Source organism: Cervus canadensis, chromosome 30 (assembly GCF_019320065.1).
Source record: "Cervus canadensis isolate Bull #8, Minnesota chromosome 30, ASM1932006v1, whole genome shotgun sequence".
NCBI classification, from domain to species: Eukaryota; Metazoa; Chordata; class Mammalia; order Artiodactyla; family Cervidae; genus Cervus; species Cervus canadensis.
Genome location: NC_057415.1, coordinates 26,347,878 through 26,362,105, shown reverse-complemented (window position 1 = coordinate 26,362,105; position 14,228 = coordinate 26,347,878). Strand labels below are relative to the sequence as shown.

At 35.2% G+C, this 14,228-nt stretch overlaps 1 protein-coding gene across 1 annotated transcript in view; it reads right to left on the bottom strand.

Moving 5' to 3' along the window:
* Positions 1 to 6,611: 6,611 nt before the first annotated feature.
* The window catches only part of SMC2 (structural maintenance of chromosomes 2), a 49,347-nt gene continuing 41,730 nt past the window's right edge, over positions 6,612 to 14,228 (bottom strand). Inside the window, exons 23-25 of the mRNA XM_043453449.1 lie at positions 12,910 to 13,070; positions 9,430 to 9,577; positions 6,612 to 8,562 (exon numbers count right to left, since the gene is read on the bottom strand). Of these exons, the coding sequence (XP_043309384.1) occupies positions 8,404 to 8,562; positions 9,430 to 9,577; positions 12,910 to 13,070 (468 nt within the window). The 3' untranslated portion in view covers positions 6,612 to 8,403. The remainder of the gene's footprint in view (positions 8,563 to 9,429; positions 9,578 to 12,909; positions 13,071 to 14,228) is intronic.

Sequence of the window (14,228 nt, the reverse complement as noted above, 5' to 3'; positions counted from 1 at the left end):
TTTCTAGCATCAGTTTTCCATTCAATCCATTCAAATCAATTTGTTGAGGACAGTTGAAAGTCAGACTTTCCTCATTCCAGTCCTAGACCACCTTTCCAGCTTCAGTCTTTAAAAAATGGGGCAAAACAGTTTCATCTTATACAACATATAACATCAGTTTCAGTTGTACAACATAATGATTAAATATTTGTACACATTGTAAAATGACCACCACAGTAAGCCTATTATAACATCATCATACAGTTGCACAATTTTTTCTTATGTAACTTTTAAGATCTCTTATCAAATTTCAAATATATCAATGTAATATGGTATTAACTATAATCACCATACTGTACGTTACATCCCCATGATTTATTTTGTAACTGAAAGTTTGCACTTGTCAACCCTCTTCACCCATTTTACCCATCCCCTCCCTCTGGAAACCACCAGTTTGTTCTCTGTGAGCTTAGGTTTCCTGTTTTGTTTTAGATTCCACGTATAAGTGAGATCATATGTATTTGTCTTTCTCTGTCTGACTTATTTCACTTAGCACAAGGTCCTCAAAGTCCATCCATATTGTTGCAAATAGCAAGATTTCCTTCTTCTTATGGCTGAATATTTTAGTGTATGTGTGTATGATATTTTCTTTATCCATTCATCCATCAACAGACACTTAAGTTGTTTCCGTATCTTGTCTTCATATGCTAATGGGAAAACAGTTTAACACTTTTTTTTTTCTGTACCTTATATATTTCAAGAAAGGTCAAGCATGTACCATGTTCTAATTTTTCTATCATAACAGTTTGGTATTATGAATTTCACATTATGAAAAAGGCATAATAAATAGGTTATATTTGATATTTTTATAGGACTTTGAAAAATTAAAAATTAGACCCCAAATGGGTAAGTTATTCCGGCTCACTTTCCTTAGTCCTAAAATAATGGGCAGGGAGGGTGTTCTGAAACTGTTACCTTTCAGGGTGGAGAAGCTTTATCCTATATAAAGTACAGTGGAATACAGGTGTGAATAGTAAAACATGCTACTATGAGAAGAACCTTGACTTTGTCAGAGAATAATGATCCTCTATACAAATTATGCAGGTATATCTTTGATATACTATATTGCAATCTTTTTCAAATTGCAATTGGAAGATCTCTAGGGATACATTCTCAGGTCTGTAATGCTTTCTTGGTTCAATGTTTGTGGTTTTATTTTGGTAAGTTTAAAAATAAGGACATATTTGGGGCTCATCTCAGCAACTTGCATCTTAAGCATTGCATGGTAATCTCATTTATATTGGGTTGCCCAGAAAGTTCATTTGAATTTTTCCTTAACGGGTTTTCCTGTAACACGTTAGGGAAAAGCCTGAACGAACTTTTTGGCCAACCCAGTACTTCTGTAATTCTCTTTAGCATGAACTGGAGGTATTTTAATAGGATATGAAATTAAAGAAGTATTCTTAATATGGACATGTAGTAGGTGATGAGAAAATGACACTATAGCATGCTCTGCTAGATTTTATAGTGGCAAAGAGTGAAGAAAGTGGTGAGAAAATGATTCATTACAAGATTTATGTTAATATGCTGCTACTCTTAAGATAATAGAGTCTCACCCAAAGCAGTAACTATTTCACCTTCATCTGCATAATTAGATGTTATTGAGCTAAACTTGGTTTTGTGGTTTGTGCTTATTTTGTATTTTTTGCTATTTTACCATTTTATGAAAATGGAAGGCAAAAGGGGGTCATCTCAAAGTTATGTTCATATTTAAGTCTTGTGTGAAAAGGTTTTCCTTTTAAATAACTTTATATTTTAAAACAATATTTTAGAAACAGTTGTGTAGTTGAAAGATCGTGAACCTTGGAAGTAAAGAGATTCTCAAGTTCTGATTTTGTGGCACCATAATTGAGATAAGTTAACTTCTCTGTGCCTGCTTTTATCATGAGAATGATCACAGGAACTTTGTTGTTGAAATAGGTAACAGATGAAACCACGTGCAGTCAATATATGCTTGTTTTCCTCCTTCCTTTTTTCTCTCTATTCTGAATCTACATTTCACCTTCTAACCTTTTCAGTAGCAACCCACCAGGAAAGAGCATGGCCCATCGATTGGCAGCTCAGTGCATTTTTGGTCCATTTAGCCCTAGTGGAAATTACCTGAGAGAGGGAGTGGAAGATATGGCTAATGCACTGGAATTATTTATAAAAGGAAATTACTCATGCTGTTTCTAGTCCCCAAAAGCACAGGTAATCAGGATGTACTTAACACCTGTCTCCTTAGGCTGAGCTGGAAGCAATCTAAGGATAAAAGTCTCTTTTAGACTTTTTTCTTCAAATTAACATCTGCCTTGAATTTTTAATATTAAGTAATTAGCAATAAAGCAAACTTCTATACCTGTTACTAACAGATTTGAAATTTATCTTTTTGATTAAATTTGGTGTGAAATAAAAACCTTTCAACTTTGGAATACAATGGTTTAAACAATTTATATACTTTTCACACCTACAGAAACAGAATAGCAAGTAATAGATAATAAAAGGGCTGACACTATCAATTCTTTTAATTCTTTAGGGGAAAAATCTCTTCCATGAAATCTTCGTTTATAAAATTTTACTGTGAGACTTCATTGTTACATGACAAAATCCTGCATGGTTACATGTAACATGACAAAAAGACTGCATGGTTACATGACAAAATCCTAACAGTAACAGAATGAATATGAGTTAATCTATCATCTCACTCTAGTTAGTTTGATAATCCATACAGTGTGGTAATGATTTAATACCTTGGTCTGGTCCATCTTTAACTTTTATGATTCCTTATACTCATTTATTTAGCAAATAATCTTTGCGATCAATGCATTAATAGGTTATGAGTTCTAAAGAGATGCACTCAGCAATTCATAATCTACTAGAACTAAGACTTGTGTTCAATTACTACACTTTGGGATTTTTTTTTTTTTTTGGATGCCGATTTGAGGGGAGTGGGAATAGAGAAGGACCCAGAGGTGGTGACTTTTAAGCTGAATCTTGAGGAATGGGTACTGTTGGTAGGATGGTGTAGTGACTATTCCACATAGACGAGCATATGAGCAAAACATGAAGAGGGCTGTGTTCAGGAGTGGCAACTGTTGCAGATTGGGTGGAGCAGAGATCCTTCATAAAGGCAGTTGGCTTAAGATAGGCTGTAACTTCTCTAAGTGGGTATTAGAAAGCTTAGAATGCCAAAATGTTTACCTAGGGTAGCAATGTGCACTAGGACCAATATGTAGAATGGAACAAGAGTGAACCTTGACGTTTAAAAGAACTTTAGATGCTTAATGACCATCAACAAACAGAGCTCATCCTATAACCTGCTTAAGAAAAGTTGCAAAGAATTGTATGTTTCCTAATCCCACTGAAGAAAACACTGATCCTTAATTAACAAGAAAACAGACAGCTTCTGCCTACCATTCTGTCAAAGATTTAGGGATTAGTAACCATATTTCACTAGATCCTTAGACCTAATTGGCAATCTGTTCTCTACAATGGATTTAAATATATCACTCCTTGCTCTGACCCATGCATGACAAGTCTAAGAATCTTGCCAGTGCAAAATAATATGAATGTTTTCTCAGCTCTAGGTACAAAGCAGTAAGTATACCCAACTCAGTTTGTTATATCATAACAGCTAGGAGTATGGCTCTTCAGCCACACAGTGTGAGTCTAAATTCTGCCTCCACCCCTTTCTAGTTGTATGACTTTGAACAAATTATTCAAATTTCCTGTCTAGAGTTGAGAATAAATACGGAGTTGGGAACGGGAGGAATATTAGATAATGTGGATATTCTTTCTTGATACAAACAACAAAAAGTGACAGCTTCGTAAGCCAGTTGCAATGTGGAATCTGAAACCAAAAGTTCTACCTTGTAATATTAAAATCACCCGTCTTTCCTGTAATTAGAATGGCATGATTTTTTAACATGACACATTGGTCACTGAAAAATACCATCCATGATTTTTTAACATGACACATTGGTCACTGAAAAATACCATTCATTGAATTACACAGATCTTCAAAATGCTAATACATTTCATACAACAATATTTTTAAAAAACCCATGTTAATTTTGCCATCAGTGTTATTAAAAAAGCCTTTAGTAATTGAACTGATCTCAGGCTCACAATGAGGAATACAAGGTTGCCAATATTCTAATTTTCATTTCAAAGCTACAATTATTTGCAACATGTATGTTAGGTTCTCCTGACAGGCTCACTGTTCATTTTGAGAAATGTCTAACAAATACCATAGACTTAATAAACAGTTTGTCTTAAGTTATCTTTTCAAGTAAAAACGGAATTCCATGAAAAAAGTTTCTTCACCCAACTGAAATAATTGAATTTCTGAAAAATAACCATCATGTTTTGATATGCAACATAAGTGCTTTATACATAATTTGCATTTAATCACTGAGATTATTAGACATGTACTCAGGAAGTTGATATATAAAATAACTCTTACAGCTTCATTAAATACACTCAAGTTAAAATGCCATTTTAAAAAATTCAAATGCATGGTAGTGAATGCAGCTGGTACTCCTCATACCCCGTCGCCTTGACTTAAAGCGACAGCAGTTTCACTACCATTTTGCACCATTCATGCAAATATGGAACATGTGAACAAGTTCTTTCTTCATTTTGCATGTGACTCTGTTAACTCTGTACATTGCAAGGGCTTCCCTGGTAGCTCAGCTGGTAAAGAATCTGCCTGCAATGCAGGAAACACAGGTTTGATCCTTGGGTTGAAAAGATTCCTTGGAGGAAGGCATGGCAATCCACTTGAGTATTCTTGCCTGGAGAATCCCCATGGACAGAGGAGCCTAGCGGGCTCCAGTCCATGGGGTTGCAGAGTCGAACACCACTGAGCGACTAAACACAGTACATTGTAAATTATTTCTCTGAATCTGTGGTTTTTGTTTTCCTGTCTTTTGAAGAGATTTTCAATTTAATGTTTCTTTCTTTTTGTTTTTTTTTTTTATGGCTTGTTGTTTGTTCTAGGAAATCTTTGCCTGATCTGTGACCACTAAAATTGTCTTCTAGAAGTGTTGTGACTATTACTTTTAGATCTATGACTCATTTTTAGTTATTTTTCATGTATGTTGTAAAGGGTCAGTGCTTGTTTTCCATATATGTCAGCTCCATCTGTTGAAAAAATCTGAAAATTACTTATTTTTTATAGATGTTAGATTGTTTGCTAATATTTTCAGGATTTTTGTTCATGAGGACCGCTGTCCTGTAATTTTCTTGTTTTGTAATGTCTTGGTCTAGTTCTAATATCAGAACAAGGCTGACCTCATGAAATAAGTTGAAAATATTTCTTCCCCCTCCATTTTCTGAAAAATTTTGTGTAATGATGACTGGTGTTATTTATTCCTTGAATGGAAACATTTATAAGAGAAACTATGGGATTGGAGTTTTCTTTGTGGGAAGATAATAACTTCAACTGTATTCATAGTATTTAAGGCTATTCAGATTTTGTCTCTTCTTGTGTCAGTTCCAGTGATTTTTATTTTCCTAATTTTCCCATTGTGTCCTATGCTGTCAAGTTTACTGACATAAAAATGGTCATAATTTGTATCCATAATTAAAATTCATAGTGGCAACTCTTCTTTCATTCCTGGTATTAGTGATTGGTAGTTTCTCTGGTTTATTTGATTGGTCTAATTAGAGATCTACTGATTCTATTGCTCTTTTGAGAATCAAATGTTGATTTCATCGATTTTCTCTTATTTTTCTTATAAATTGTTGATTTTTATCCTCTATTATTTCCATCTTTCCATTTAATTTGGGTTTGCTTTATTCTTATTTATCTAGAATAAAGATTAAGGTAGGTGATAAAGAATATCTACCAAAAGCCTGTAACTAAGATTATATTCAGTGGTGAAACACTGAAAAGCTTTCTTCCTAACTCTGAGAAAAAGGCAAATATGCCAGCTTGCATCACTCTTACATACAACGTGGAGCTGAAAGTTCAAGCCAGTGTAATAAGGCAGGAGAATAAAAAAGATAACAATTAAAAAAGAAGCAACTTTCTTAATTTGCAAATGACGTGACTGCGGGAGTGGTGGCCTGTTAAATTACTCCACCGTGTACTGTAGAAGAGGGGTTCTCATCTTTGCTTTGGAATTTGCTGTTAACATACCTGAAATGCCAATAACAAAATGCAAGGAATCCTTTCTTCGAGTGTTGGAGGTTTTTCCCTAAGTTTCACATGGTATACTTTAGTCATCCAGACATCTCATAAATTTACTACGTATAACAAATGCAGATGTTCACGCTATCAGAGAGGTAGTGTATAAATAGGTTCTGGAGGCTAACAGTAAGATCTGTATTTTGCCGGTCACTAACTGTATTAACACCGTGGGCAAGTTTCTTAACCTCGCGGCTCAATTGAGTTTCCTCAGTTATATAGTGCTAATGACAATAGTATTTACCTCCCTGGGCTATTATGAGAATTAAGTGTGAAAACATGAATGAATACAGTGTCTGATGTATAAAAAAAGCTCAAATACTAGTTACTCATATTATTGTGAAACAAATGTTCCCATTCCCCTTAGTGTGTTCCCTCTAATTAAAGAATAATGACAACATTACTCACAAAAGTTTAATACATTAGAGAATTTCCATCAAAAAGCAAGATTATATACATAGACAAAAATTGGAAAAGCAAACAAATAGAAAATTTGTTGGCAGAGGAAAGAAAATTAGCACATATGGTAAAATAGTCAATCCTACAAATTACTTACAAAATTATAATTAATATAGAAATTAAATACCATTTTATAACTAGTAAATTAGAAGCATTATAATTAACAGCCACTGCTGACTAGGTTGGAGTCAACAGGTATACTATATTGACAACAGTGTGAATTAATTTTTTGGCAAACAATTTGCAATACATTTGGAAAGAAATCTCATGAAACTGACGGGCTACATACAGTTCATGGGGTCACAACAGTTGGACACGACTTAGTGACTAAACCACCACCACCATCCTTACGTCTACTGTATACAATACCGGGCTTTCCTGTAACTCAGCATCTATAGCTTTGTCTCCTCCTCCAACAGAGGACAGAACAAATTCCATATTCAATCTTTCCAATGTGCCCCACAGTATCAGTTACCTGGGTGTTACCTGACATCCTCAGCTATGTATGAGGATGAAGGATGAGAAATATTAAACCCAAGGCCAGGAAGTATGAGCCTATACCAGGAAAAGGATACCAAAAAGGAACAAAAACTCAGTGGTAAGAAGAAACGCGGGGCCAAAATAACATGCCTGAGGTCAGGTTAAACCACGTCAGAACTTTCAAGATGTGGAGTTTGGAAGACATGGTTCTAGGGCTATACTGAGAGGTACTAAGAATCTTATCAGTGGTATTCTTACGCTGTTTGTTAGCGCCATCCTTTGAAATCTTAAAAGGAAATTCATCATTTTGAATTGGAAAACAGAGGACACTAAGAAATAGTCATCAAATTTTGAGTCCTTTTGGTAGAACAGATGAATCTATTTATTTATATATGTATCTGACTAAAAGAAAAAGATTAATTTGGTTTAGTCTGCTGGCTCCTATATTCTCACTCACCAATAGACAGTTATTGATTGGATTATGAAAAGGCTAACAAAATCTCTGACCGTATTAGGAGACTTCAGATAAACCTGCATCAGAGAGCAGCATGCAGAGGATACCTTTCTCCCAAGCTCTTATTAAAATACTCATAAAGATTAAAAAAAAAAAAGACTGCATAGACATATTACTAAGCATAATATGATATTCAAACATCATTAAAACAACAGGAATCTGTTTAAGATCTGCTTTCTGTTTGAGTCTAAATCAGAGACCTGGCACTGTCCTCAAGGAACTAAATACAAACAGCTCAGCGCATGCCTCGCAGCTTTCTCTGTGTTCCCTCTGTTGGTCCAGCCACGTGCTATATGATTCTTCCTCACCTGAATGACATTATTAGCGACAGAAACACTAATATTACCTTAGGAATTAGCTAATTATTAAAAGCTGATTATCAGCTATATTTATTCTATAATTTAATTTCATCTGCTTCTTGGTAATTTTGCTCTTACATACAAAATTTACCACCAACTCTGTATCTCAGGCTCCCTAATATAGAAAAGACTTGTGTAAGAAAAAACATTTGGTGACATACATAAAATCACAATTACAGTAACTGGACCATAGTTAACACCGATTTAGAAAAGAGGAATTTATGCTGTTATAAGTGATTATATAAGGAAGAGAAAATGGGCTAGGTAACAACATTAAATTTTTATATAAACAACATGAATCCCAAGTTCTTATAAAGTGTATATTTAAAAAACAGGTCAAGGTGAAGGAGTGAATCTTTACTTTTAACTTCCATATGTGATCATTTGTGTCTTTTTGCCTTGGATTCGTTTTCCTTTGGAACTTTTCCGTTTTGACACTGAGTAAATCTGGCTACGGTAGAAACACCATCCACAAACTTGGTTTTGAAAAGGACGTTTGCGTTGTTGAACATACCTTCTTTTAGGGATACCACAATGAACTTAAGGGAAAAAGGAAAACATAAAAAATTGTAGCATCCTTGAAGTTCGCTCTTTTTATACTGCAGTTAAGAATCATTTGGAAAAAATTTGATTTTGTTATCTCTTTAAATGCTGGGCTCCAAGCAAATGCACATAATAAATAGTTATCATTAGGCACCTAAATGAATTCTTTCCATATGCAGTTTTAGGAGTCTCTTAATTTTACTGTGAGTGCTTCATTACCCAAGTTACTACTTCCTGCTGGCTGACTGCTTGTTGCTATCTTCTCCAGTTAGTATTAACTGTCTTATTGCTAGCTCTAAATGCCACTGTTATCTGCTAAAAAATGCCATAATAAATACACAATCTATGATAACTATAAGCGAAGCCCCCCAGAACTGTTCAATGCTTTATCTATATAATCGTATTTGGTAGCCCTAGTTACTGCAGCAACAGTTCAATAAAAAACTGTTTTTAGCTTCAAGGGTTTTTCTCTGCTTTTTAGGAGGAATGAAGAGTATCCATCAAGCAACACATGACTTTCTGATATATTTTCCAGGTACATCTTTGGAAATAGTCTTGTTTTGATTGTGCATCTTCTGGCAGCTAGCTAGAGAAAATAAGTAACCTAAATAATTCCAAGTGACAAAAAAAATAGATTCCTCTTCATGCTATAACCTGCAATTATAATTCCAGGCTCTTTCTTTAAAAAGAGATGAAAGCCTCTTTCCTTCTGGAACCATTTGAATAGAATTATATATTTAAAGAGATATACAACACCTTGGTATTCCTCAATCCTAAATTCCTTATATATATTGACAACTACTAAAGAATAGTTTTAGAAAAACAAATCTTAGAACTATTCTGAGCCTCTTTTTGGTTCTTACCTGAGAATGTGTGAAATGAGTACGTAGCATATGTCCAATATTCTGAGTATGAGAAAGATCCAGGGCTGCATCGACCTCATCCAGGATGTAGATTGGGGCAGGTTTGAAAAGGAGCATGGACAGGATTAATGACAGAGCCACTAAAGACCTAAGAAAAGAAGGCCGAAGGAAATACCATCAAAACTTGATTTTACCACTTTTTACCAAAGCGCTGAAGCAAATCTGGTATCCCATTATTATGAATAGTGCTGGTTTAGCTGGAAGGTAGTTATAGAAAAAAAGAATCTTAAAAGTTTCAAACTTGAAAACTTTTGTTGTATTAAAGTGTTTCTTTTAGTTTAGCTTTCCATTCTTCCCTCTTTTCAAGGAGTGTTATTTTGAATAGAACAGTTATATATTCTTCTTTCTTGTTAGATAATTAGAATGTTAAATTTAGCATCTAATCTTAAGAGACATCATATTACTGTTAATAGTTTTTCCTTTCCTTCCCCAAAACTCTTTTTCAGTTCTTTTCTATCCCTTTTAATTGTAACAGATTTTGTTCTAATCTGGTATGAAGAAATACAATACTTCTCATAATATTTTTTCTTAAGCATTTCATTAAAAATCTTTATTTACTGTAATGTAAAACATTTATAATTATTTAAAAATAGAATTAAAATTACAGTAACAGCGGTAATACACTTAACTCTATAACTTCAAGTATCTTCTAGCATGCAGCACTAGATAAACAGTCTAAGGCTTACTATATTCCAATAGGGTATTTATTAAGAAACATGTAAGTGGGGGAAGAATGTGTGTAGAAGAAGAGGGGGTCTAGGAAGGTGAAACCAAATTTTCTAGCAAAGGAAAGGAATGAAACAGTACAATAAAAAGCAAGCAAGCTGACCTCTACCCTACAGGGTAGCTGAGGTCATTAAAGTGACCTAAAACTGCTTTTCAATGGCTTTCTCTGTGCCGAATATTTAAGGCATCAAGCTTTCAACTTAATCATTCAGGAGGAAAAAAAAAAGGCTCACCAAGGGTTAAACTACTATGCTAGACTGTGGTATATGTGAAAATAAGTTTATATTGTCTTAATTATGGAAATAATTTTTAGGTTCCAGTAAGAAAATAAGCAAATATTCTCTATTTTCCTCAAAAATTTTTTCTAGGACTTTGGCAAAAACAATTAAAAGATGTTGGGATCTATACTGTGGAATTCAATTTTGATTGACCAGGCAGCAGAAGCTGTTTTTTTTGACTCTTAGAACATTTAGGAATTTTATCAATAATGAAAAATAAAGAGTGGACTGCTATTCTATTCATAAAAATGACAAAAGATCTCATAAGAGAAATGAACAGAGCTTAGTATTTTCTACATCCAAAGGAGAAGAGTTCCATGACAGCAAAGAGCATATGAGAGCAATCAAGGAGTATGGACTGTACATCCTGCAGGGGGAAAATATAAAATTAATACACATCTTCAATTATATGAATATCCACAATTTTCTCTCAGGGGGTTTTAATCATTTGGCTCTCTGCAAGTAAGGACTTAGGCCAAATGATCTTCTAAAGTTTCTCTCAGTATGCTGTCTGAATCACTGTGTAAGGTTGGAGAAACTTTCCTGAAGTCCAGACATATTATTTCCAGTACTCTTCATTGTTATGTAGACCCAAGTTTCCATTTGGCACCATTTTCCTTTTACCAGGGAACTTGTACAGTTCTGCTGGAATTAAATGCTTCCACCTTTTGTTTTTCTGAAAAGATATATTGCCTTCAACATGAAGAATATTTCTACATACAGAAGTCTAGGTTATCACATTTTTCTTTTAGCACTTTATAGATGTTGTTCCAGATTTCTGGCTTGCATAGTTTTTGACAAGAAGTCTAATCATTCTTATCTTTGTTCCTTGGCATTTAATGAGCCTTTTACCTCTGGCTGCTTTTAGGATTTTTTTTCTCCTGATCCTTGGTTTTCAGCAACTATATATGACATGCTTTGCTGTGTTATTGTATGTGTAGGAAGCGAGTGTATACATTTATCCTACGTGTGAAAGTGAAATGTGAAGTGTTAGTTGTTCAGTGGTATCTCACTCTTTGCCACCCTCATGGACTGTGACATGCCAGGCTCCTCTGTCCATGGAATTCTCCAGGCAAGAATACTGGAGTGGGCAGCCATTCCTTTTCCAAGGGATTTTCCTGACCCAGTGATCAACCCAGCTCTTCTGCATTACAGGCAGATTCTTTAGCATCTGGCCACCCCTTATCCTACCTGGGCTTCCCTGGTGGCTCAAATGGTAAAGTGTCTGCCCGCAATGCGGCAGACCAGGGTTCAATCCCTGGGTCAGGAAGATCCCCTGGAGAAGGAAATGGGAGGCTGGTGGGCTACACAGTTCATGGGGTCACAAAGAGTCGGACACGACTGACCGACTTCACTTTATCTTATCTGGGGTTCACAGAAATCAAGTATGTGGATTAACAGAACTCATCAAATCTGGAAAATCTGGGGCTGTTATTTCTTCAAGTATCTTGTTTTACCTCTTCCTCTCTTTGAAATTCCAATAACATGTATGTTAGAGCACTCAATGTTGCCCCACGGGTCACTGAAGCTCTTTCTCAGTGTAACTTTAATAGTTTATTGCTATGTTTTCAAATTCACTCGTGTTCCTTTTAATGTTGAATTTGTTATCAATCTCAGGCAGAGAACTTTTCCTTTCAGGTTTTTTTTTTTAAATCTCTAGAAGTTTCAGTGGAATCTTCTTTAATAGTTTCCATTTCTCTCAGCTTGTAATCTTTGGAGATCGTTAATGTAACTCTCTTTAACTTCCTGTCTGCTAGTTTCATCACCTGTCACTTCTGGGTCTGTTTCTCCTCTAAGTTATAAACCACATTTTCTTGAGTTCTGCCTACTAGTGTTTATTAGATGCTGAACACTGTGATTATATTGTTTACAGTCTCAACTTTGTGGTCGGTCTTTTAATAGCGTTAGGCCTGCAATTAACCTTTGCTAAGGTGTGTCTAGAACAGCCTTCACTTTAGGGATGGTGCAAATATAATGCCACGATGCATTTCCCTGGGCCTTCCCCAAATTCTAATGTTCCTTCATTTAGTAAGACTACTAGGCTTTGTGTGGGTTTCCCTCCCTGCATCTGCAGTCAAGAAATTACTCCTAGGGAGAAACCTAGAGTAAACACTGGACTTAGCATTTTCTTTCTTTTCTCTCAGGACCTTACTCCTGGGTCATTCATTTTCTAGTATCTGAAAATAATTGTTTCTCATGTATTTGGTCTAGTTTCCTAGATGCTAATCCTTATTTCTACTTTGTTGCCTATCATTTTAATCAAGTGTTCTACTCAGAATTTATAGTCTCACAGAATAGACTCCTTAAATTCCACATGCAAATATAGAAAAGCAAATCTGAAATAAAATTGGGAGGTGACGAGTTGATGGATTATAATAAAATAAGAGGAATTATTTCAAAGGGATTACTCACTTACCTTTGACCACCACTAAGTTCAGTTAGGTTTTCTTTCCAAGTATTTCCTAAGGCAACCTTAAACTCCAGACCATCCAGCACAGTCTGCCCTTCTGGTGGTGCAAGCATAGCATTAGCACCAGGCAAAAGAGTAGAAAAAATAGACCCAAAGTCCTTGTTCACCTGGATGAAAAAATGATTTATATTATAGAAAGTTTTCCAAGAAAAATCAAATGACATGTATACTTGTAAACCAGCAAGTGAATTTTGTTATCTGTTACTCTTGTTTTGAAGTTGGCAAATTATGGTCCATATGACAAATCTGGTCATGCCCATTCACTCATGATTGTCTATAGCTGCTAGCAACACAACATAGCAACATTACAGTCCAGTGCTTGCAACAAGAGTATATGGCTGTGATATATTTGTGTGTCTCTTTAAAGAAATCATTTACTGAGCTTTGCTCAAACTTTGAGGGGAAACTACAGGCTATACCTCTAACACTAAGACGAAGTTTTGATACAACAGGCGGCCATGGTTGCAGGAATCCTCAGAGACACACAATTGGATAATATAGGAGATTGAACTTTCAGCTGGAGGAGAAAAACAAAAACTTTTTTTGGTATAATTTGTTTTCTGTTGGCTGATATGGTAAGACAGGCCTGTCATTATCAGCTAACTTTAAAAACCTTAAGATCAGTGAAGTCTAGGAGAAAAAGAGGCATAAAATCAAATGTTCTTTTCTATACTTCTCACAGATTGTCAAGGGGCAGGAACAGGACTGAGCCCCACAAGAAAAAGGCTGAAGAAGCTACTTGACCTATCCCCGTTAAGTTGCAGCAGGAGATTACACAGAGATTTAGGACCAATATTCTAGGCTGTAACTGAGTAATTTCTGTGCATACACACTTGATCACTGACTTGAGAATTCAGCCATCTGTCTTCAGACATGACTAATAATCTCAGAGGTTCACCAGACAAAATTGAGTGTATACATGCATGCACACTGCCACTCCCCCCCCCCCGCCCACAAAGATATATGACAGCCAAATTCTCCACATTCGAGTATAAAATTCAAGTGCAAATACATATTTTATGAATATCTGTAGTAATAAGGAAATCTCCTAGACTTAAACAGTCTCCTAAATATAAATTTGCTAAGGAACATATATTTTAAGAACAACTGCACAAATGCTAATAGCCTACACAGAGAAAGTAGATTCTAGTTTTATCTGGGATAGACTTCCGGAGCTACACAAAGTTCATTACAATGGGGAGAGGTCCACTCTTTTTATGGGGGAAAGATGGAAGATAACGTATAGTTTATAAACACTTGAATAT